The sequence below is a fragment of the Triticum aestivum genome, chromosome 2D (genome assembly GCF_018294505.1).
Source record: "Triticum aestivum cultivar Chinese Spring chromosome 2D, IWGSC CS RefSeq v2.1, whole genome shotgun sequence".
NCBI lineage: Eukaryota > Viridiplantae > Streptophyta > Magnoliopsida > Poales > Poaceae > Triticum > Triticum aestivum.
In genome coordinates this window covers 133,424,958-133,449,303 of record NC_057799.1, presented here as the reverse complement: position 1 = coordinate 133,449,303, position 24,346 = coordinate 133,424,958, and the positions used below count along the sequence as shown (strand labels likewise).

Genomic DNA, 24,346 nt, shown 5'->3' with positions numbered 1-24,346 from the left:
GTGTTAGGTGTGCGTGGAACCGCGAATTTGCAGGTCGACGGGCATCGCTTGTGGCAGCCGGCCGGATGTGGCTCGACCATAGACAAAATTAGGATCAAGCAGGCCATGGCGTCTGTGTGGCACTTATGTGGACCATCCAACATTGACATGCCAATGACGATTCCATTTTTAAGGTGTTGTTTTCGAATACTGCACACTTTATATTACCTTGTACTAACTTAGTGCCCGTACGTTGCCACGGAACAATAAATTTGCACGTCATTCATCATCATTGTTGGTGTTCCAACCTTGCCAGTTGTCTCCCCGTCAACTACAAACACACGGTCAACTCTTTGCTCTAATAAGCCCTCTGCCAAAAGCGCTCGGCCCATAAAATAGTCGACATACATTTTTATCATTATGTGTAAGAGAAAATGTATCCTCATGTTCTCAATCAAATCTCTTATAGCTTAATGGATATTGGTCACCATGGAAAATATCCTCACAATGCCACCAAATAATAAATTTAGGCATAGAGATCATGAGCTGTAGGCATAGTTATAAAAATATCTTGTACTCCAGGATGATGTGTCCGGTAAATTTTGAAGGGTTGATTGTCTATAATTTTCTACAAGTAGCACCATCCAAACGGTGTAGCTAACAAGTCAAAATTATCTAAGTGTAGTAATGCAATGGTTGTCTTTCCCTTGCTGCTTCTGGATAGTATTGTTCGAAGACAAGTTCTCTCTAAAATCCACCAACATAGCCTGACTGACAAGCAAGCAGCAAGCAAGCTTGGTCAATCAAAATCATACAAAAGCTTGGTCATTCAAAATTCGACCCTACCCACAACAAGGAAAATAACGGATTCATCGTCTCTTGTTATGACCTAATTTCCTAGAAAATGATGTCGTAGTAGGTAGTTCCTTGAATATTCTCAATGCTAAAAGCACAAAGATACTACTTCTTACAACAATAACAGAGCAAAATCCAAGGAACGTGCTTCACCTTCAAAGCACTACAACACAGAAGAGCTCCTCAAGATCCTGCAAAGGATTAACTGAGGCATGTATCTGAAATAACTTGAGCAGAACAAGCCACATGTAGTGCTAAGCCATACATTCAACCTCCCGTCAAAAAAAACATCCATACATTCAACCTCTGTGTTTGATATAGAGAAACTCAAAATAAATAGGTACCTTAAAAAACAAATAGAACCAAATTAGGGAGGGGGTTGGGGGGGGGGGGGGGGGGGGATAGCAGACCATACCTAAAATTCCACCTATTTTATAAAGATATAACTGAAATTACATGGCGGTCTAGTATCCCACCCTTCATAATTTTTTTCCAGAAGGTATTTGGGTCCAACACAGTGGGATATAAAATTGTTGCTTTTCACATCTGTACCATCAATGATCGATCAACCTATATGGCCAAATTTCATTTTTTATCAACACTGACTAATTTAACCTGAGATGGAACTAACCCATTGGTACAAACCAGTAAACAAAATATTTTGTGTCTAGAAACACCCAACTCTTTGTAACAAATAATAAGTGGCAAAAAAATACCCCAGCTAAATTTTCTAGCTAGAGTTCACACAAAAAGAGCAGAGGGAACACTGGATCGTCACATGAATCAATTATGTCACATTATGTGTTTTCATCTGTACATAGCACAAATTAGCAGCCTTAATAATGTAATAGTGAAGAACAAAAGACCGTATACACTCAAGGTTTTGTAGAGTGGGTGAGGCAATTGTAGTACCAAAGAGCACCCAATAGCACTGGTATATTCTGTATCAAGCTGAAAGAAAATGCCTCTTTTTATTAGATGTCTATCAAGTAACTCACGCCCTACAAAAGATTCTCTAGATCTGCTGCTTGCGCAAACTACATTGTTTTACCCGCAAATGTGGCTAGGGGTGAAACTGTAATTTAGAAAATTGAAAAAAGCAAAGTATATGATCTGCTACCATACACATGGATTAAGCTAGATCCTCTTATACCTTTTTCACGTTGCACTGGCTAAGCTAGGCAATGAATTCTCAGCTTAAAAGTTCTTCTACAAGTTAATTTCCTTTCTTTTTAGACACTTTTCATCTAGCGGACAATTGACCAAGTGGTTGAATTATCAAAGACATATGCAGCAGTACTGCCAATGTCTTTCAAACTGGTGAGAATGTTACATACCTCACATTCATCACCTGGTAAGGAGCAATGCTGACCGCCAGCATCATTGACAGTGGAAGCTCTAGCTCATCTGCAATAGACAGACACACGTGCATAAGTAACATATATCTGTTCCATCTCTTGTCAAATATCATACTTGATTTTAAGCAGGACATATGGATCTTCGTTGTTACTCTACCTGGAAAGGGTAAGAACAAACGCACTGCAAGCGCAAGAAAAGCAGTCCACAGCCCATATTCACTCCTAAAATTTGGAATAGACACCATAGGATAAGTACGCCAAAAGTAAGTATTCTTGTCTCAAAAAGGATAAACATCTAGTAGAAATAGCAAGAAAAGAGGAAAAGGTAATAGTTCTTTTGGGCCAAGTGGCAGAACCGTACTTGATCCATGAGATTACAGGGCTAGGTGCTTGCAGAACAAACAATGGCACGAGGAAAGATTTGTGTATGCCTGTGCCTTTAGCAAGCAAGAGCACTCTGCAACAGGCAAAAGAGTAATAAATAAAATGCTCAAATAATAGTCCAACATTTTATGACAAAACCAAATATGTCACAGAATGGAAGAAACTACATGGCGAATAGCAAGAGCTGAGTTTTCAAAGAATTATTACTACTTTTAGTTATTCAAGATTGCCGGTCCTCAAGAAAGCAATTACAATTTGGAGTCATGGCCTGAATAGCTCCAGTAACTCATCCAAGATCTGAAGCAAGATTACCACCTTGGTGTTGACAAGTTAGTATCGTAACATGAATGCGATCGATAGTAACTTATGATGGATCAGAAGCATAAAGTAATACTACAATTCTGCAGCAAGCTAAGCAAGTCACCAAGTGGTCCAAACGCTGAGTAAATTTCTGCATTTCGAGTTATATGACATTCAAACATTTAATACGAAAACCATGCATTGCACTTTCCTGTGATACAGAGTGATGCTACTGAACACAAGGTGTCATGTTCATGCGTAAACAGACTGAATATCTAGCAGCATTCGTCATCGCAGCATATGGTACTGCAAGTACACTGTCTATCTAGTTCTTGTGAAGTGTGTTAATGTTGCTCCTACCTCCTAGAGCTGTGGACATGATGCGTTTATTTTTTTACTCGCTGTGAAAATATCAGCTCATGTTTAATCAAGAACCAACTCCATCTAACAGTTGTTGTATGATGCCCTCTGAGTTCTGAACGAGTAACCATCGACAGATTGCAGAATCTATGACAGGATCGCGCATCTTACAATCTGACACCAGCAGTTGCGCAATTTACAGCTCTCGCAAGCAAAAGCACGAACAGATTCGGAGCCCGGATAGGGCTCATGCGTTTCTGTAGGAGCAAATTGCACCGGAAAAGGTACTTTTAGGTATCGCCAAGGAGATGAGGGGAGGCACTCACGCGGCGGCCGCGACGGAGACCCACTGCATCGTGGGCGGGCTGAGCTACACCGACGCGTTGCACACGACGGCGCTCCCCCGGCTCCGGCATGGCCGGACCAGCGGCTGCGGCAGAGCGGCGTATCCCCTGCATACACGCACAAAGAGATCACCCGACGGCACGGTGAGTAGACGGAAGGCGGGCGCCGGGGGAACCCGGCGAGGGCGAGCAGCCTCACCTGAGCGCGCCGGTGCGCACGGCCGGGGAAAAGCCTACATTCCCGGCGGGCCGCGCGACCGCGGCAGCAGCACGGGGCTGGGCGCCGCCGTGGGGATCACGAGGCATGGCGAGATGGACATGGTCTCGGTCCCGTCACGGGCGGGCCCGTCAATGCAGGCGAGGGCAAGGGTTGGGTCGAGGGACTCCCAACCTCGTCGACGCGGCCAACGCCATCATCTATGTGTGGCCTGTGCTTGAGCGCGAGGATGGTGGTGAGCATGATAAATGGCGGCCTGCGTGAGCTTCGTGTACGTCGGTGCGGGGATGTACAGTGAGGAAAAGTGGAGGATGGGCCACGACCATGGGAGGGCGGGCGCTTGGTGGAGGAGGAAGCTCTAGGAGTGGACGGCGGCGAGGAATACGAGGGAGAGCGGCTGCTTCGGGCTGGACGGCTGTGGCGATTTTTTTCAGGAGATAGATGAGATCGGGAGGAGCAAGGAGGTTGGGTGCCGACGGGGGCGTGAGACGTTTGTGCCTGATCGTTGCTTTTTGCATGCCATGCTGTGTGGGTGGCCTGATCGTGGGGGCGGAGGTTGATGGAAACGGCTCATTCGTTCGCTGAGTTTTTTCTGCGGGGATCGCACGAGATGGGGATAGCTATCGCACGAGGCGGGCGGGTGGAGAGGTCGAACCATCACGACATTCGATCCTCCTTTAATAGTAGAGATATCAATCAACTGGCGGATTGTGGTCCACAGTCATTGAGTTTGTGGTAGGACCGAGGCCTTTGTGGCCATGTAGGTTGTTTATATGATTGCTAGGAATTTCAGAATAGTCCATAAATCCTGCTTACTTTGCAAGGAATTTAATCATGCCAACAGCAAACTCAAAGGACATTGCATGCGCTACAAACAGGGGCGGAGCCAGGATTTGAACATAGGGGGGGGGGGGGGGGGGGGTGAAGAAGTTATTGAAACACAAATGAGACATAGCACAAATATTTCAATTATTAAATACTGTAGCTATACCGAACAAGTAACCTAACAAATTTCAATAAATAGCATACGTGCATTTCTACTAGCCTGAAGTATAGGTATGCCTACTGTGGCCATGTAGGTTGTTTATATGATTGCTAGGAATTTCAGAATAGTCCATAAATCCTGCTTACTTTGCAAGGAATTTAATCATGCCAACAGCAAACTCAAAGGACATTGCATGCGCTACAAACAAGGGCGGAGCCAGGATTTGAACATGGGGGGGGGGGGGGGGGGGGGGCGAAGAAGTTATTGAAACACAAATGAGACATAGCACAAATATTTCAATTATTAAATACTGTAGCTATACCGAACAAGTAACCTAACAAATTTCAATAAATAGCATACGTGCATTTCTACTAGCCTGAAGTATAGGTATGCCTACGCCCCCCACCCCACACACACAGAGCCAATCGAACAAAATCAATATTCTCATTAACATTAAATTTTGCAACTATTTCCTTCCCAATGTATACAACCATGCAATGTAGAAGAATACAGTCACCCATTTTCTCGAACACACACGTGTCTTGATAAGTTTAATTACTGAAAACACAATAATCTATCAACCATTGGATAAACACAAGCTTTACCTTTTACATTCAGTAGGTTGCTATGTGGCATCTATCTCCCCAGTTGGATTTTCATCTTGAACCGTAGAGTTAGAGTTTACAGCAATTGGCTTGAAAATTACTTGTCGGTGGTGTCTTCCTCTCCATGACCTCTGCAATTCTAACATTAGTACAAAGAAAATATGTAATCTGCAGCTGATCTAACAAGTGACAAAATATACTAACTACTGACAACTTATGAATTTGTTTGTTGAATCAAAATGACGCTACAATATTATTAATATATACACAATAATACCTCTGATTCTGGTTCACATGACGAAGTTAGCGAATTTGGGTGTGGCGGTGCGGGCGTGCTGCCCATCTGACCGTGGTCCATATACTCCGTATGACCGTATACAGGTAGAATCATACTCGATTGATGCGCGGCAAGCCACGGCGACGGTCCGGCGACTAGTGGCCGGCGACGATGTTCATGTGCTCCATCGAGCGCAAACCCTAGCCGCCAGGTCGCGCGTAGCGTCAGCGCCGAAACTGTGGAGTTTAGGAAGTTGCCACAGGCCCACGATGTGTGATTATGCGTGCGTGCGCGTTGATCGATTATATGTGACGTTTTTTAAGTCTATAGTTGACGGTGTGGGTGCATACGTCCTTGGCCCTTGTTGACTTGTTGTAAATTGTTTTGGGCTTGACACTACGATTTTAGCCCATATGCGTTCCTATTGGCTGGTAATTAAGCCTAATATCAGTACTAGCCCACGCTAGAACTTGTTGGGTGTGGCCGATCCATAGGGGGGGTCTGGCCCCCGCTCGCCCCCCTACTGCCTGCGCCTCTGGCTGCAAATATTACATATTAGAGTTAGTAGTGCATGCAATGGTTTGTGGGTGAAAGAATATGAAGTGAAAAGCAATCTGTCGGTGAGAATTATTGATAATAAATAATATGATCCAACATTTTTAAATGTTTTTAAGAAAAAAAGGAAACAAATGAGATCAACACTTCTATTTTTCACAAACATACATTTGTACATGTACATTTCATCCATGAATAGACGCCATAGATAAGCACTTCACATACACAAACACTCACCAGAAATCACACAAAGACAAAACACGACAAACAGATACATGTAGGAGCGCCAACAAAAAGAAGACAAGTGAAGACAGTCTTCATGGCTTAGCCTCTGGCTCAGGGAAGTGGAACTCGGGGATGGTAGGCATCTCGGGCTTTGGTGGTAGCTCCACCTTGGGCAGCTCAGGCTTGGCTGGAAGGTGCACCTCCGGGAACGTTGGGAGCTCGGGCTTGGGTGGCAGGTGCACCTCCGGGAACGTCGGCAGCTCTACCTTGGGCAGCTCAGGCTTAGGTGGCAGGTGCACCTCCGGGAATGGCGGCAGCTCGACCTTGGGCAGCGTTGGCAGCTCGGGCTGGTGCTCCTCGCCTTTGGACGGAGCCATCTCCTCCTCTAGCATTCTTACCGCGCTGCTCATGCCGACGGACAAGAGGAACAGTCCGAGGAGGAATACAACGGTGTTTCTCGAAGCCATTTTGCTGGACGCCTGTGGTTGTTCTAGGCTTCTAGCTAGCTCTCGTGGTGCGGTTTTGATGTGGGAGAGATAGCATGTCTCACGTTCTATTTATAGAGTTCAACAATGCACGCAGTGTGAGGCTTTGCAACAAAGTTGGTCAACTACTGGTGTGCACTTCCAGGTTGATTTCTGCACTTTAACTTCTAGTCAAAGTTGCTTAGGATTTGGGTGAAGAGAGGCTGAGATAGTTCTCTCGGGCTATACGGCTGCAGTTGAGGATGATGACCTAGCGATTATAAACAATCGTTAATTAGGCCAGCTACTAAGACGATCGAAACGCCTTGTCAAGGAGAGACTTTCTGTAAAAGGGTTTCCCCCCGCTTTGTCAAAGAGAGACCATTAGATCGCAGAGAACACAAGCAAGTACATTAGCAATGCTCGTTGCGGCTGCCAACCAGACTCCCTCATCCGAGCTTGACGATCGGCGGCCCTGAGTGGTTTTGCTATAATACTAGCACGTAAATGTTCGGTCATCATATTTTTCCTACATGTGATCCGATTAGTCGAGGTAGTGAAAATTCAATCTACATCTCGTCTAGATGAAAAATAATTATATTTCATCTAACTCCCACATTGTTGGATTTTACATGAAGATTCATGGGGATTTTTTTATTATTATTTTTGTGTTTGGTTAATCAATTAGTGTAGGAGTTTCTTCTTTTTTTGCGGGAAATATAGTGTAGAAGTTAGCTGGGACTTCTCTAATTCTCATCCAGATGAGAATTAACAAATCTGAAAATAAGAATATTTGAGTTCAATATTTGATCCAAAGCAAGTGGATCACACTGCTACCTAGAGGTCCTAAAGTTGGTCGTTGCCTATTTGTCCCTATAACTATTTTTGAGCTTCAAACCCTGGTTATAGTTTGCTTTCTCGATCGCTTAACTAGTGATGTGTTCACGGCGCCTGGCGTCTCAGTCAATATTTTGTAGAGTTGGACACTCGTAATGTTGGTTTGGTTGTTTCTTGCATTATTATTTGCCTTTTGAATATTTGTCGACATGTCAGTTTCATCCTATAGAACAATTTGAACGTATTTGCCCACTGGAATGAACACACTCGGATGAAAGTAAAATGAAAGTTGTCCGACACCCTCATCAGCGTCTGTCTATGTTGACACATGACACCCAGATCTCTGCCACGTCAGTTCGCTTGATAGTAGTCATGCATGCACTGGTTAGCCGCTCTGGTGAGACCCTATATACACCTTCTGGATCACTAGTGTTCAGACCGTTGACGAAACTTAATGACTACAATTTATGGGTCCTAATATCAGGTACTAAAGCTAGGACGACTTAAGGTTGAAGAGAGAAATGTATTTATATATTTTTATGTTTTGTTGACGGGGAAATGGATAGGTGCAAACGAAGCTTACGGTGAAAACATAGAAGCACACATACTTTTGAAATGCTCTTATATGACAAAAGGGTGTGAAAGCATATTTCTCGTATATACACCAATATATAAGCAAATCACTCACAACAATTGCTCAAAACCACAACTAAGCAATCAGATCATCGACACAACACAACAACAGGTACAAGTACGAGCAACGAAGAACGAAATAACAATGTTGGTAAGGGCTATTCTCATGGCTTGGCCTCCGGCTCCGAGAAGTGGATCCCGGGAATAGTGGGCATCTCTGGCATCGGCGGCAACTCCACCTTCGGCATCTCCGGCTTGGGTGGCAGGTGCACCTCTGGGAACGCTGGCAGCTCCATCTTGGGCAACTCCGGCTTGGGTGGCATGTGCACCTCCGGGACAGGCGGCAGCTCCACCTTGGGCAGCTCAGGCTTGGGTGGCAGGTGCACTTCTGGGAACGGTGGCAGCTCCACCTTGGGAAGTGATGGCACCTCGGGCTGGTGCTCCTCCTTGGACGGAACGGTATCCTCTAGGATTCTCGCTGCCCCGCTCATGGCAACGCATGAGAGAAGAAGGCCGAGGAGGAAAACGGCGGAGTTTTTCAAAGCCATATTGCTCGACGTGTGCAGCTGCAGCACTAGCTAGCCTGGGCAGTGAGCAGTGTGGTTTGAGTGTGGGAGAGATAGCAGCTGCTTCTTTGCTACTTATAGGGTACAGAAGGCAGCATGCGCAAAGAGTCCTGCGATTTGGAACAAGGTTGGTCATCTGCACGTAGTCGGTTTAGTTAGACGATCGGTGTGCCTTTTCTAGCTTCAGTTCGATGCCATGGGTGAGAAAGGACCGGCCGCGGGCGACGTGCATGTCCAAGGGAGCAGGTAGGGTCAGTAGTTGTGATTAGGCCGACTGTTAAGAAGAAATGGCGTCTGCAAGGAACTGCAGCTCGTGGAAGAGCACGCAAGTGCCAACATGGCCTTTTTGGCCCCAAAACGAGTGAGTATAGAGCTAAGAACGATGCACTGGAAATTAACAGCCGTGTTGCATTTCCCAGAGGTGACCGCGTACAGTGTTTCTTTTCCATGTTTCGATTCATTAAGGAGAAAAGGAGAATTGCTTAATTAATTGACGAAAAACTAAGCGAAAACTGTCACAAATCTCTTAGTGCAGGGCCGGCCCTGGGGCATGGGCAGAGGGGCGACGGCCAGGCCGGAGGGGGGCCCATGATGTAGTGCACATATAGTATAGCCCAGCAAAAAAATAGACAAGGAAAAAATTATGCGAAATCACTAATTAAGAAGTACTCGTTGCAAAGAACACTCCATCTTCCCATGTCATGACAAGTGGCGCACATGCAGCGCGCCACTTGTCGCAACCTGGGAGGTTTTCCTTTTTTTGTAGATTCGTTTATTCAAAACGTTTTATCTCTTAAACCGTGCGTCCAAATTTCAAACCGTTTTCACCATTGGATTCCTCGCGTCGAGATCTTCAAAACTAGATTCCATGTTGATAGGTTTTGACGAACTTTTTTTTCACGAAAAAAACGGACAAAAAACCAAACCGGGAGCACGGTTTTCCCTTTCCGAAAGAGGCACGCCCGTGCCTCTCGCGAAATCACAACCGTGCCTCTCGTGGAAGCAAAACCGTGACTCTCGTGAAAAAAAAAACAGAAAACGCGTTTTTTCCCTTTCCGAAAGAGGCACGCCCGTGACTCTCGCGAAAGCACAACCGTGCCTCTGGCAAAAGCAAAACCGTGACTCTTGCGAAAGAAAAAAAAAGAAAACGCGTATTTTTTCCCTTTCCGAGAGGCACGGCCGTGACTCTCGCAAAAGCACAACCCTGCCTCTCGCGGAAGCAAAACCGTGACTCTCGCAAAAGAAAAAAAAACAGAAAACGCGTTTTGTTTTTCCCTTTCCGAGAGGCACGGCCATGACTCTCACGAAAGCACAACCGTGCCTCTCGCGAAAGTAAAACCGTGACTCTCGCGAAAGAAAAAAAAACAGAAAACGCGTTTTTTTTTCGTTTCCGAAAGGCACGGCCGTGACTCTCCCTAAAGCACAACCGTGCCTCTCGCGAAAAAATGTGACTTTTCATGAAAGAAAAAAAAAGTAAAGGCTTTTTTCGCGCAAAAAACTTTTTTTTTCAAATTTTTTTTGGTCGAAACGCTAAGGAAGACCGGGGCAAAAACCAAAACGTCAAAAAAACCCGAGAAAAAAACCGTTTAAAAAGCCGAAAACGCGTGCAGAAAAATAAAAAAGCAAAATCTGGAGGGAGCGTCCAGAGCGCGACACGTGGCGAATGGCTGAGAGCGCGCCAAGTGGAGCTGATCGTTGCGAGGCTCCCGAAGGAGCGCTCGTTAACTAGTTGCTCCCAAAAAAAATTATGACAGAAAACAAGATGGGCTCGGCCCATCAGATCGCCTGGTAATGCGTAGCGAAGCGTCGCGCACGCAAGTCACAGCCGCTCGATGCATGCGTACGTGTGAAACAAATCAATCGGAGTGTCTGGCTTTTCCTTTCTTCTCAAAAATAAAAAAATCTGACATTTTCCATTCGTCGCTCGTCGGTTCTTCTTCGTCGTCTCATCAGCCCGTCGCTCCGTCGTTCCACGTTCGGTGCCTCAGCCGCTCGTTGCCGGCGCGGCACGCAGTAATCCGACAACTCTGCCTTCCAGCAATACGGCAATACATATGTATGCGAACGCAGGTCCGTACCCAATATCCATGTTCGGATGTTCCTGATCCATTCATCCATCCCTAATTTCAGTAGTTTCTTTAGTACGTATATTAAACTATTCATCCATGATTCATCCCATGAAGTATTTAATTTTTGATGTATAATTTTCTAATTCAATCTTTCATAGTATGTATTCAACCATCCTAATTTCTTGTCATTCTGTGTACATGTCTAGGGTTCTGACCATCCGGTCTATAAATTTCTAATTCGTTGTCTGCTCTTTGCTTCGTAATATTAGGACATTAGCATGCCATGTTGCCTAAGAAGCATTTGTCGGATGCTGAAAAAAGAAAAAGAAAGAAAGAAATACATCTGAAAATTCAACCACTGAAGGGTTCTTTGACAAAGTATTTTACATCTTCAAGTATTGTTGATGTCAGTGAAGAACATAGACAAGGAACTAATCCCGAGCATGAAAATTCAGATGTTAAGGTCAATAAAGATTGTGAAAGTATACGGAGGAGCAAATAAATTTGTTTCCTATTTGAGGTAATTATGTCATGTTTGTTTTATTTTGCATTGTCCAACAACTATTGTAGTCAAATTTCAAACTAGAGATGTGTGGTTGAAAGTTTACTTTTAGTATTATGCAAAATGAAGTTATATATATGTATCACGCAAACACATACATACATACATATATATATATATATATATATATATATATATATATATATATATATATATATATATATATATATATATATATATATAGTGATGCTATTCATCACCCAGGGTGCAGAATAAGTTATTCTTCATCCGAGGTAATCTTACGATCACTTCATAATTAAATTACATTTTAAATTCAAATAGTTACATTCCTATTGATTCACTACGTAAAATTTGGTATAAGAAAATAAAAATATAGGTCATAAGACAGAGTTTATGTATATTTTATACTATGTTTTTACGTTTGTAATTTTACATAACATAAAATATTTTTTACGGTGATTATATTTTTTTTACGGTCTCTTTATATATATATATATATATGGTCTTAGGACTTAGAGGGCCCATGTCGTCGAGTTCGCCTAGGGCCTCCCGAAACACAGGGCCGACCCTGTCTTAGTGATACACATAAAATACCCCACACATAATACTACATGAAAGGCCTCGTCGAGGTAGCACATTGACGTCATTGTCAATAATGTGACTGCTTGCTTTTTGGTTACTGGCCAATCAGTTTGTTAAACCTCGTGCCATTACCACTAACTGTTAAACTTAAATGTGTGTATTGTAGCACGTAGTACTTAACATTTGGTGAAGCACTCGTAGAAATAAAAATAAAAATACGAATGGTGAAGCATCCAGTTCTAAAGGCGGGCATGGTCATGCTACCATAGCAACATCTAGTTCTAAAGGCCGGCTAGCTACCATAATAACGAAGGTGCGCATGTGTACCATCAACGAGAGAATAGAACAAACGGTGACCAGGAACAACGTGATGACGTTTCTCTTCCGGCAAAATCTTCTTTGGCCGACTAATTCTATGTGAGCACGCTAGTAGCCTCGACGGTGACAATGGCGATTGACATGCAGGTTGTAAACCATCCTAGTGAAAACCATGATTCTCCATCGTCTAGACCAGGCAACATCGACACCCGCATGCCATTTTCTTACTAAAGGTGTTGGCTCGAAATTTGCTACGGGGGTGATTGTCCCCTGTTCGCATTTGCTTGGACCATCCAACATTGACGTGCCAATGACGATTCCATATTTAAGGTGTTGTTCTGGAATATCGCACACTTTATATTAGCTCATACATCGACCAATAGGTGGAGTGTGGTCCACAATCATTGAGTTTGTGGTAGGACCGAGGCCTTTGTGGCCATGTAGGTTGTTTATATAATTGCTAGGAATTTCAGAATAGTCCCAAAATCCTGCTTACTTTGCAAGGTATTTAAGCATGCCGACAGCAAACTCAAAGGGCATTGCATGCGCTGCAAATATTGCATCTTAGAGTTAGTACTTAGTAGTGTGTGCGGTGGTTTGTGGGTGAAAGAATATGAAGTGAAAAGCAACCTGTCGGCGAGAACTACTGATAATAAATAGTATTATCTAAGATTTTTAATGTTTTTAAGAGAAAAGGAAAATTCGTGAGATCAACATTTCCATTTTTCATAAACATACATTTGTACATGTACATCCCATCCACGAATAGATGCCATAGATAAGCACTTCACATCACACAAAGACAAGCCAGAAATCACACAAAGACACAACACGACCAACAGATACATGTAGGAGCGCGAACAAAGAGAAGACAAGTGAAGACAGTCTTCATGGCTTAGACTCTGGCTCAGGGAAGTGGAACTCGGGGATGGTAGGCATCTCGGGCTTTGGTGGTAGCTCCACCTTGGGCAGCTCAGGCTTGGCTGGAAGGTGCACCTCCGGGAACGTTGGGAGCTCGGGCTTGGGTGGCAGGTGCACCTCCGGGAACGTCGGCAGCTCTACCTTGGGCAGCTCAGGCTTAGGTGGCAGGTGCACCTCCGGGAATGGCGGCAGCTCGACCTTGGGTAGCGTTGGCAGCTCGGGCTGGTGCTCCTCACCTTTGGACGGAGCCATCTCCTCCTCTAGCATTCTTACCGCGCTGCTCATGGTGACGGACGAGAGGAACAGTCCGAGGAGGAATACAACGGTGTTTCTCGAAGCCATTTTGCTGGACGCCTATGGTTGTTCTAGGCTTCTAGTTAGCTCTTGTGGTGCGGTTTTGATGTGGGAGAGATAGCATGTCTCACGTTCTATTTATAGAGTTCAACAATGCACACAGTGTGAGGCTTTGCAACAAGGTTGGTCAACTACTGGTGTGCACTTCCAGGTTGATCTGTGCACTTTAACTTCTAGTCAAAGTTGCTTGGGATTTGGGTGAATAGAGGCTGAGATTGTTCTCTCGGGTTGTACGGCTGCAGTTGAGGATGATGACCTAGGGATCATAAACAACCATTAATTAGGCCAGCTACTAAGACGACCGAAACGCGTCAAGGAGAGACCATCAGATTGTAGAGAACACAAGCAAGTACTCCCTCCGTTTCAAAATACTTGACTTCTATTTGTTAAAAATGGATATACCTATATACTAAAACATGTCTAGATATATCTATATTTTGATAAATGAAAGACATGTATTGTGAAACGGAGGGAATAGTACATTAGCAATGGTGTTGCGGCTGCCAACCAGACTCTTCCCTTTTCTTTCTTCTCCGACACCCGAGCTTGATGATCAGCGGGGCCTTGAGTGGTTATGCTATAATACTAGCGCGTAAATGTTTGGTCATCATATTTTTCCTACATGTGATCCAATTAGTCGAGGTAGTGAAAATTCAATCTACATCTCGTCTAGAGAAAAATAATTATGTTTCATCTAACTCCCACATTGTTGGATTTTACGTGGAGATTCATCAGATTTTTTTCTTTTCTTTGGTTAATCAATTAGTGTAGGAGTTTTTTTTGGCAGGAAAAATAGTGTAGGAGTTAGATGAGACTTCTCTAATTCTAAATATACTAAACCAGCTAGGATTCTTGTTTACAGTTTTTTTGAGTTTTTCTTGCAGTGAAAACTCGGCCAATGGGAAGCCGACACGTTAATTAGCGGGGGAAATTGCTGGGTACGCCTTGGGTGCACTTAGCAATCTGTGTCGATAGTGATTAGCGGATTGGTTTTCTCTTCTCCTCTCGGTTACCTCCGCGTGTCGATGCTTCTCTCGAAGGCTCGGGTGGGCTCTCGGCCTCCACCGCCCACCGCTCAACCGTCGATTCACCGCTTCACCGCCATACCTCCCTATAAATTGCTCCCGTCTCTCAAGCTCGCTTCAGCGCCCATACCCATCACGCAGCGCCCACACGCACCAGCAGGGAGCGGCGGCGACGGCTATGGGAGGCCTCAGCCAGCAGGGCCGGACGAGGTGGTGCTGGCAGTCGGCGAGGTCCCCTCGGCGCGCGGTTTGGTTCGCAGCGGACTGCGCCGCGGCGATGGCGACAACCAGTGCAGGGCATGCGTGAGCGTGACACCAAGAAAGGAAGCACGAGGCCATGGAGGGGCTCACGCAGCGCGCGGCGGGGCAAGTCTACGCGGAGCTAGCGTTGCGATGGCGGCAGGTGCAGCGGTGACCCTGAGAGCGACTTGCGGCGTGGCTGCGGCATGCAGCAGCGGGGATCTCCCTAACGTCTCCTACCCCTCTTCTGATATGGGGAACCATGGATTGCTGGTTTCTTTCTGAATATTTAGTCGCGTGGAAACGGCGTCTCGGCATGGACGCGACGGTGCGGCCACCGGCGCCCTGTGTCTTCCACCGGTGTCTCATGCACATGCCCCTACCCCCTTTCTTTGGTCGTCCATACCGTCTCCGTCTCAGCCGGTGGATGTCCATATGCCAGATAACGAGTGCAGCGGCGATCACGGTCTGTCCCGCCAGTCCTTTGTCACTTTTTCCGGTGGCTTACTACTACTCATGCAGGTCGAGTTCACATGAAGGAGCTTGCCATGGCCCAAGCATCATTCTGGGCGTAGCTGCCCACCCCCGTGTGACGCTTGCTCCAACGCAGACCAAGTATTCGGTGTAATGTCAGAACGATTTGCCGGAGCAGCCGTTGTTCCGCCAATCCTCTGTCGACATTATGAAATTTGCCGAAGCAGCCGTTGTTCAATTTGTGGAATTTAGTCAGACCGGTGGCATTCCTTAATTTGTGATTCCTGTTTATGTTTGATATTGATTATAATGGCCTGTGTGAAGAGCATTAGGATAGACAAGCAAGCAAGCCTTTTGACATTCATGGTGTGTATTTTGTTTCTCTGAGCTATGTTGCCTATGATTTTGAATTTGAATGGGTCTGCGGCTTCTGTTCACTGAACAAATAAATGCATGTATAGATGATAGCCTTTTTTTTCCTTTGGATTAAAGAAAGGATTAGTAGTACTTGTAACTGATTTTTCTTATTGGTATTCAAACAAGAACAAATCACTGCTGATGTTTAAACTCTCTAGAATTCCTAAATTCTAATGTTTCTCTTAAACTTCTGGTAAAGATTTGGAGCGGTAAATTATTTATTCTGTCACATCTAACTGCTGCTTCTTTTGCCTAGCATCCTTTCGATGAAATATTTCCAGTCACTAGACTATACTTGCTATTCCAAGTACATACAGGCCTACGGATGTCCAATAAGAGAAGGTACAACAAATTCACTTGGTTTGTGAATGTCCATGGGTTTGTATTAAGATAAGCTAGCAACTTTTCATATGTATGCCAGGTTATCTTCAAGTCATAGAAGCACTGTCGAGCCCTGGAGCTGTGACAGCGCCGTCCCAGCCACCGGCGTCCTCTTCCATGCCCTGGCCATCCAGGCAGAGTGCCACGGCTATCGCAGTTCTCCCCACGACGTCCTCCTGGATGTTGATCGTGTCCTTGCACCGGCGGCAGCCGGAGCCTGAGAGGTACGCCCAGAGAGACATGGCCTTGGATTGGAGGATTGCAGGCATCGATCCTCTTCGTGGTAGCCGTGGAGTAGGGTGGCGTAGGGCTCAGCCCCTTGAGCTGCAGTTCACCAGTTGATTCCTCACCTGTAAGACGAGCAAGAAGGAAAATGGTTTGTGCTATATATACGACTGAACTGGACAGTCACATAAAAGGTAGATACTTGCACATCTGATTTCTTTTGTGTAGTCTGGGTACTCTTCCCCATGGTGTTAAAAATATACTGCATATGTTTGTTGAGCTGTATGACTTACGTGATTTTGTAGCACACTAAGTTAACCCAAACTGGCTTGAATTTGTTGGTTATTTGGCCTTGCCTGAGCACGGTTGGTGAAAGCAGCAATTCTTGCTTTGATTTTTGTTGTTCAGTTAAATCATTCACATGACTACCTCAATTTTGTATTTAACAGTGTAAGTTGATTGTGAGGCTGTGTATTTTTTGTCGAAGATGAAAGTACCACGACAAGTAGCATATACACACGCGTATCTATCGATGGGGTGTGGCGTGCCGCCGCACGGGTATAGCTAGTTCTCATCTAGATGAGACTTCTCTAATTCTCATCCAGATGAAAAGCCCATTAACAAATTTGAAAGTCCGAATATTTGAGTTCAATATTTGATCCAAAGCACGTTTGGTCCGCACTGCCACCTAGAGGTCCTAAAGTTGGTCGTTGCCTATTTATCCATATAACTATTTCTGAGCTTCAAGCCCTGGTTATAGTTCGGTTGCTCGATTGCTTAACTTGTGATGTGTTCACGGCGCCTGGCGTCTCAGTCAATATTTTGTAGGGTTGGACACTCGTAATGTTGGTTTGGTTGTTTGTTGTATTATTATTTTTCTTTTGAATATTTGTCGACATGTCAGTTTCATCCAATAGAACAATTTGAACGTATTTGTCCACTCAAGTGAACACGTTCGATGAAAGTAAAACGAAAGTTGTCTGACACCCCTCATCAGCGTTGTCTATATATGTTGATACATGACACCCAGATCTCTGCCACGTCTGTTCACTCGATAGTAGTCATGCATGCACTAGTTGGCCTCTCTAGTGAGACCCTAGAAACACCCTCTTGATCACTGGTGTTTAGACCATTCACAAAAACTTACTGATTACAATTTATGCGTCCTAATATCAGGTATTAAAGCTAGGAGACTTAAGGTTGAAGAGAAAAATTTATTTATATAGTTTTATGTTTTTTCAATGGGAAATGGATAGGTGCAAACGAAGCTTACGGTGAAAACTTAGAAGCATGCATACTTTTGAACTGCTCTTATGACAAAAGGGTGTGAAAGCATATTTCTCATATATACAAATATATAAGCAAATCACTCACAACACTCGCCGAAAACCACAACTAAACAATCAGATCATCGACACGACACAGCAACAGGTAAATGTACGAGCGAAGAACAACGAAATAACAATGTTGGTAAGCGCGGTTCTCATGGCTTGGCCTCCGGCTCCGAGAAGTGGATCCCGGGAACAGTGGGCATCTTGGGCATCGGCGGCAACTCCACCTTGGGCATCTCCGGCTTGGATGACAGATGCACCTCTGGGAACGTTGGCAACTCCACCTTGGGCAACTCCGGCTTGGGTGGCATGTGCACCTCCGGGACAGGCGGCAGCTCCACCTTGGGCATCTCTGGCATCTCCGGCTTGGATGGCAGGTGCACCTCAGGGACCGGCGGAAGCTCCACCTTGGGCAGCTCAGGCTTAGGTGGCAGGTGCACTTCTGGGAACGGTGGCAGCTCCACCTTGGGAAGTGATGGCACCTCGGGCTGGTGCTCCTCCTTGGACGGAACGGTATCCTCTAGGATTCTCGCTGCCCCGCTCATGGCAACGCATGAGAGAAGAAGACTGAGGAGGAAAACGGCGGAGTTTTTCAAAACCATATTGCTCGACGTGTGCAGCTGCAGCACTGGCTAGCCTGGGCAGTGCGATTTGAGTGTGGGAGAGATAGCAGCTCCTACTTGCTACTTATAGGGTACAGAAGGCAGCATGCGCAAAGAGCCCGGAGCTTTGCAACAGGTTAGGTCATCTACTTGTATGCAATTCGTTTTGGAGTCTATATCTGCTCAACGTTTGGCTGTTTAGGTTGTAGTTGAGGACACCGTGATGCCGCGTGCAGGGTAGTAGGTACGACAGTACAAGCACATACAGCTGTTAGGTTAGCTGTGAAGACCAAATGTTCTGTCAAAGGGTATATTATAATTAAGACAAGCAAGTACGTATATTATCCGCAATGCTTAAGTAGAAAAGGATACCTTCTCGTTGTGGGAGTCCACAGAAGCCAGAGGCCACAGCAGCAGGACCAAATCATTAATAGTACGTTTACAATATGATCTGAGAAAATTGAACAAATGAGGAAATAAATGAGATTAATAGAATCTTAAGCTGTTCATGGATGCTACAACATCACATTCCCATCAAACGATGATGGCATCAAATGAAACAAGAAACTATTCAGCTTGAATGTGAAGAGAACTGAATAATAGGGGCTAGCCTTTTTGTTAGAAGAAAAACATATGAGCTAATCCGAACAAGGAACATAGTGTTTTCTATGTTTACCAGGTTTGCTAAACCACCACTAACAATCAGTGAAGAGATTACAAAAATTCCGAAAATTTTTGGAGATGGCAAGGAAATAAGTTTTGTGCAGTTATGAAACAGAACCATACAGCTGGACTAGTCAAATGATTGCTGGATAACAATATTGTTTGGACTGTACAGATTAGTCAATGAATATACTTCCTCGGTTCTCGCAAGAGGCAAAACTGAGAGATAAAAAAGAAAATCAGCACCAAAATGTGCAAACGTGAATCATTATATGAATTGAAAAGCTATTTCTTTCTTTTTTTTAGAACGTAGACGCTGGGAGCGTCCGGCTTTAATTTAATAAAGCCCACAACATAGGCAGCGTAACAGACACAGTTAGGACCTCGAACATGAGCACGGAGGCTCAGACAAATGTTTCAAACAGGAGCACGGAGGCTCAGACCACGACGACGCGAAGGCACACAAGTTTAGACCAGGCCAACAGAAGCACGCAGCAATGCAAAATACAGGCCCGGAGGCAGAGCATAGAGCACGCAGGCTCGCTCGCAAGACAAAAGGGCCACTTCACGGCGCAGAGGTGGCAGATGGCTCCCTAGCCAAAACGTAGATCTGACGGAGGCGATCTTGGGCATGTTTCAGTTTTTCAGCATCCTTGCGCTTCGCCAACGGACTCCACTGCTGCAGAAGAAGGTTGCATTTGTAGATTATGTTAGCAGGGTGAGATGGGAAGATACCCTCGATAGCTAGTTTGTTTCTAGTGAGCCAGACTGCCCAGGTCAAGGCGCCGATACAGCTCCAGAGCACTCGGTTGTTGCCACCATGTATCGAGTCTACTATGGTAGCGAGGTCAGACGCTGACCGGGGATCCCAGGAGGTGTTGGCCGCTGCACGAACGGTGCTCCAAGCAAAACGTGCCAGTGGACAACGGAAGAAAACATGGGTCGCATCCTCCAGGACGTTACATATCGCACACAGGCCGGTCGACGGCCCATTGCGTTTGGCGACGTTAGCCGAAGTGGGCAGTCTATTACGGAACAGTTGCCAGAAAAACACCTTAATCTTAAGGGGAAGGCGCGCGCTCCACAAGCCATTTGGCATCTGGAAGGATGGGCCCTGGCACAGCTTACGGGAAAGAGACTTGACTGAAAACTTGCCAGACGGGGTGAGGGCCCAGGTGACTGTGTCCTCCGTCGACGACAGCGAAACCGGCGCAATGGTATCAAGCAATTCCGTTAGGTGTGCTTGTTCTACTTGCGATAACTCTCTCCGGAAATGTAATGCCGGAGGGGAAGAGGCAAGAGCCGTGGCAACTGTAATCTCCGGGTTGATAGCCAGAGTATAGAGGTTCTGGAAATCGGCCCAGAGGGGTTGGGCTCCCACCCAGTGATCTAGCCAGAAGCGAGCCGAGCGTCCATTGCCAATGGAGAACTTGGCTCCCTGAGCGAAGGCTGGCCGGACCGCTTGGAGATCGTTCCAGAAAGGAGATCCCCTCGCCACGCCCTCGAAAAAATTCCCGTTCGGGAAGTACTTGGCACGCAGCAGGTCAACCCATAGACCCGTCGCTCCCTGCGAGAGTTTCCAAATCCATTTGCACATAAGTGCAATGTTCTGGATTCTGGTGTTTGTGATCCCAAGCCCTCCCAGATCCTTGGGACGGCACACCGCAGCCCACTTAACCATGTGGTACTTGCGTTTTGGTCCAGATCCTTCGCAAAAGAAACGGGTCCGCGGTGTGTCCATCTTGACGTGTACCCCTTCTGCCAGGAGGAACAGACCCATAGCAAATTGCGGCAGCGAGGAGAGGCTCGCATTCGTGCTTTCTCTATTGCTATTTTTTTCAAAAAGGGGAATTATCCCCGGCCTCTGCATCAAATGATGCATGCAACCATTTTTAAATAAATATAAACATCAACCCAAAGCAACCTTAGAGGCGAACAAAATCGCTACACCTACAAGTATAGAGATATGTCCTAGCCGTATCAACGGACACCTTAATCTAGTGGCCTCAATAAGCCGCCCGCCTGGCAAGCCGAGAGCATCAACCGGTCTAGGCGTCCCACAATGCGCACCGCATGCGCACGCTCTAAGAACCGCCACCGTCATCTTCCACCGTCCCATCTTCAGGTGGGATCGTTGCATAGACCTTGTCAGGCCCATCTGTCGCCGACGTCACCACGGCATTAGACAACGCCACCAGCCTGCACGCATCCATCAAACCGCGTCTAACGCCTAGACTCGATTGCTCCACGCGGTCGAGACCCGCCATCTTCAATGCGGCAGATGCAACACCGCTCGACCTGTTGGCCCCTCCAGTGAACCTCTGCTCCAAAACAATGCCCTCGGGAGGGAAAACGGCACCACAGTCTTCGTCATCATCCGATTCGGGAAACCCAGATCTAGGGTTTCCCCCGGAATAGTTGTGCCCTTCCAGGGGCACGCCATTTGCACCTGCGAATGAACCCAAACAGTGCCCACCATCACAACGCTCTCACGCGACGCCTTCAGAAAGGACACAACGCCTAGAACGTCGTCGCCGCCCACCGCGGTTAGGGTTTCACCCGAGAAGCTGTGAGGTGGGAAGAGGTATGGCGGGTCCGAACGACGTCTCCAAGAAGAAAATCGGCACCCACGGGCGTCATCGTCGTCGTGGCCGACCGGAACCGACCAGAGAAATTATCCCGATATGGATCCCCACCTCCCGCTCGGCCCACAAATTAGTGACTGGCTAGGTAGCTAGCACGTCCAAGTCCTGCGAGATTGGAGCACACCTAGACGGCCAAGCCCGAACAATCTTCTGGTGAAAATTGTTGATAGAATGAATCGTGCATGTTGAGCAGAGTCTAAACTTTTCAAATGTTTTTCGTTAAAAGGGAAATACATTGATGTAAACATCCATCTGTTTTGTACATGTGCGTTCCATCTAAATAGATGCAATACGCACACAAATGACTCGCCAAAAATCTAAACAACCACACGGAAGACACAACATGAGTAACTGGAACATGTAGGACCACAAGCAAAGAGAAGACAACTGAAGACATTCTTCATGGCTTAGCCTCCGGCTTCGGGAAGTGGAACCCCGGGATGGTGGGCATCTCTGGCTTTGGTGGCAGCTCCACCTTAGGCAGCTCCGGCTTGGCTGGAAGGTGCACCTCTGGGAACGTTGGGAGCTCGGGCTTGGGTGGCAGGTGCACCTCAGGGAAAGACGGCAGCTCTACCTTGGGCAGTTCAGGCTTAGGTGGCAGATGCACCTCCGGGAACGGCGGCAGCTCGACCTTGGGCAGCGCTGGCAGCTCCGGCAGGTGCTCCTCGCCTTTGGAAGGAGTCGTCTTCTCCTCCAGGATTCTTGCTCCGTTGCTCATGGCAATGCACGAGAGGAGCAGCCCGACGAGGAATAAAGCCGTGTTTCTTGAAGCCATTTTGATGGATGCCTGTGATTGTACTAGCTCGTGTGATGTGGTTTTGATGTGGGAGGGACAACAGCTGCTACTTTCTATTTATAGAGTTCAAAAACGCTTGCTTGTCATGCGAGTCCCTACTTTGCAAAATGGTTGGTCACCTACTCGCCTGCAGTTCTCAGTTTATGTGTGCTCTTTAGTTTGATAGTCTAAGTCTGGCTGCCTGCTTACAATCTGATTTGGGTGAAGGGAGAACCTGCCTAGTTATCTTGGCTGTTAGGCCAGCTGCTAAGACGAAATAACTTGTCCAAGGGACCATCAAATCGCACATGAACACAAGGAAGTTTGGACATCTGCATTGACTGTTGCTGCCACCGGTAGGACGACTCCTCCCCTTTCTTCCTACTCCCTCCTCCCACATCCGAGCTCGACGGTTAGCGGCACCCAAACGGTGATGTAAGACTAATGCGTGACCATTTGGTCCTTCGGTTTTTCTAGATGGGATTCAATTTCTCGATAAACGAAATTTATTGATATCGAAAAGAGCTATACTGATCTCGGCATCAATACGCTCAAGACATGAATGATGCTTTTGGCAAAAAAAAAAAGAAGGATGCACACAGTGAAATACATTTTTGGGTCTCTAAACTTGTCCACCCTGATCACCCAGGCCCTGAAGTTGGTAGTTGCCCATTTGTCTCGAGAGTACTATTAAGTTCATGTCATAAATTAAGATAAGAGGGAAACACTACGGAAACAGCTAGTTTGCCGTCAGCTTTTTGTTGGGCAGACGGCAAAGAGATGGTTTGCCGTCATCAGAAGACGGCAAAAAAAAAACTAACGGCAAAATATACTTTGCCGTTTGCGAAAAAAAATACAAACGGCAAAAAGGTCACTTTGCCGTCTGCAAGGACAAATACAGACGGCAAAGTATCTTTGCCGTCTGCATTTTCAATTACAGACGGCAAAGACATTTCTTTGCTGTGTGTAATTGAAAACGCAGACGGCAAAAATACTTTGCCGTCTGTAACAGTCGACGCATACGGCAAAGGAAAGAAACACATCTCGCGGATCTATCTCCTGGATCGATGAGGTGGCATCATCCGGTCGACACGCTACCTGATCTATCTCCCACGCCCCCACGTCATCTCTCTCCCCACGCACGTTCTCTGCAACCGGTCCCACCCACCACGCACGCGCTATTGCTAGGATAGAAAGCACTTTCGATCCCCTGCCCGTGCTTCCCGAGCGGTTGCCGACGGAGGGGGCTAGCGATGTTGCTTTTTTTAGATAAGCCGGCGATGTTGCTGAGCTCAATGGTCAATGGAATTGTTTTTCTTTTTTTTTTTTTGCGGATGCAATGGAATTGTTTTTCACCGTCAAAAAATATATTGTGTCTTGAGAACCGATTGTGGTAGATTTGTTGTGTTAAACGACCTATAAAGAATGCCACGGAAATTGTTTTGATGTTTAGTGGTCCTGTGAATTTTTTATATTTTTTAAAAAATATTTGCCGTCTGGAAAGTAGATTGGCTGATGGCAAAGATTGTGTTTCGGCTGTTTGCCGTCTGGTACTGGGATTGGGTGACGGCAAAGTCTTTGCCGTCTTCCGGATGAAAAGCTGGCGGCAGAGAAATACTTTGACGACTTATCTTTGCCGTCTGCTTTCTGACGGCAAAATCTTTACCGTCTGAATTTAGGTCTTTGCCATCTGTAATTCATAGACGGCAAATTATCTGTTTGCTGTAGTGAAAGGGAGTACGCAGGGGAGAGTACAACGGTGGGAGCGACTGACCAAAACACTATTATGATTGTTACTTCAGCTTCAAACCTACTCCGTACTTAATTTGCCAGCCTGGTTGCTTAACTAGTGATGTG

General features: G+C 46.0%; 2 protein-coding genes and 1 long non-coding RNA gene across 3 annotated transcripts; all 3 read right to left on the bottom strand.

The window, feature by feature from the left end:
• Positions 1-479: 479 nt before the first annotated feature.
• Positions 480-5,939, bottom strand: LOC123049042 (uncharacterized). The gene is made up of 5 exons (XR_006423427.1): positions 5,665-5,939; positions 5,388-5,518; positions 2,554-2,649; positions 2,350-2,414; positions 480-2,241 (listed from the first exon to the last, which is right to left on the bottom strand). It is a non-coding gene; the product is annotated as an uncharacterized lncRNA (long non-coding RNA).
• Positions 5,940-13,137: 7,198 nt separating this feature from the next.
• On the bottom strand, positions 13,138-13,751 carry LOC123049041 (protein PELPK1). The gene has a single exon (XM_044472043.1). It carries the CDS (start codon positions 13,697-13,699, stop codon positions 13,325-13,327), a length of 375 nt encoding a protein of 124 aa, XP_044327978.1. The 5' UTR covers positions 13,700-13,751; the 3' UTR covers positions 13,138-13,324.
• Positions 13,752-21,911: 8,160 nt separating this feature from the next.
• LOC123049040 (protein PELPK1) lies at positions 21,912-22,527 on the bottom strand. The gene has a single exon (XM_044472042.1). The coding sequence runs from the start codon at positions 22,487-22,489 to the stop codon at positions 22,115-22,117; it is 375 nt and encodes a 124-aa protein (XP_044327977.1). The 5' UTR covers positions 22,490-22,527; the 3' UTR covers positions 21,912-22,114.
• Positions 22,528-24,346: the final 1,819 nt, after the last annotated feature.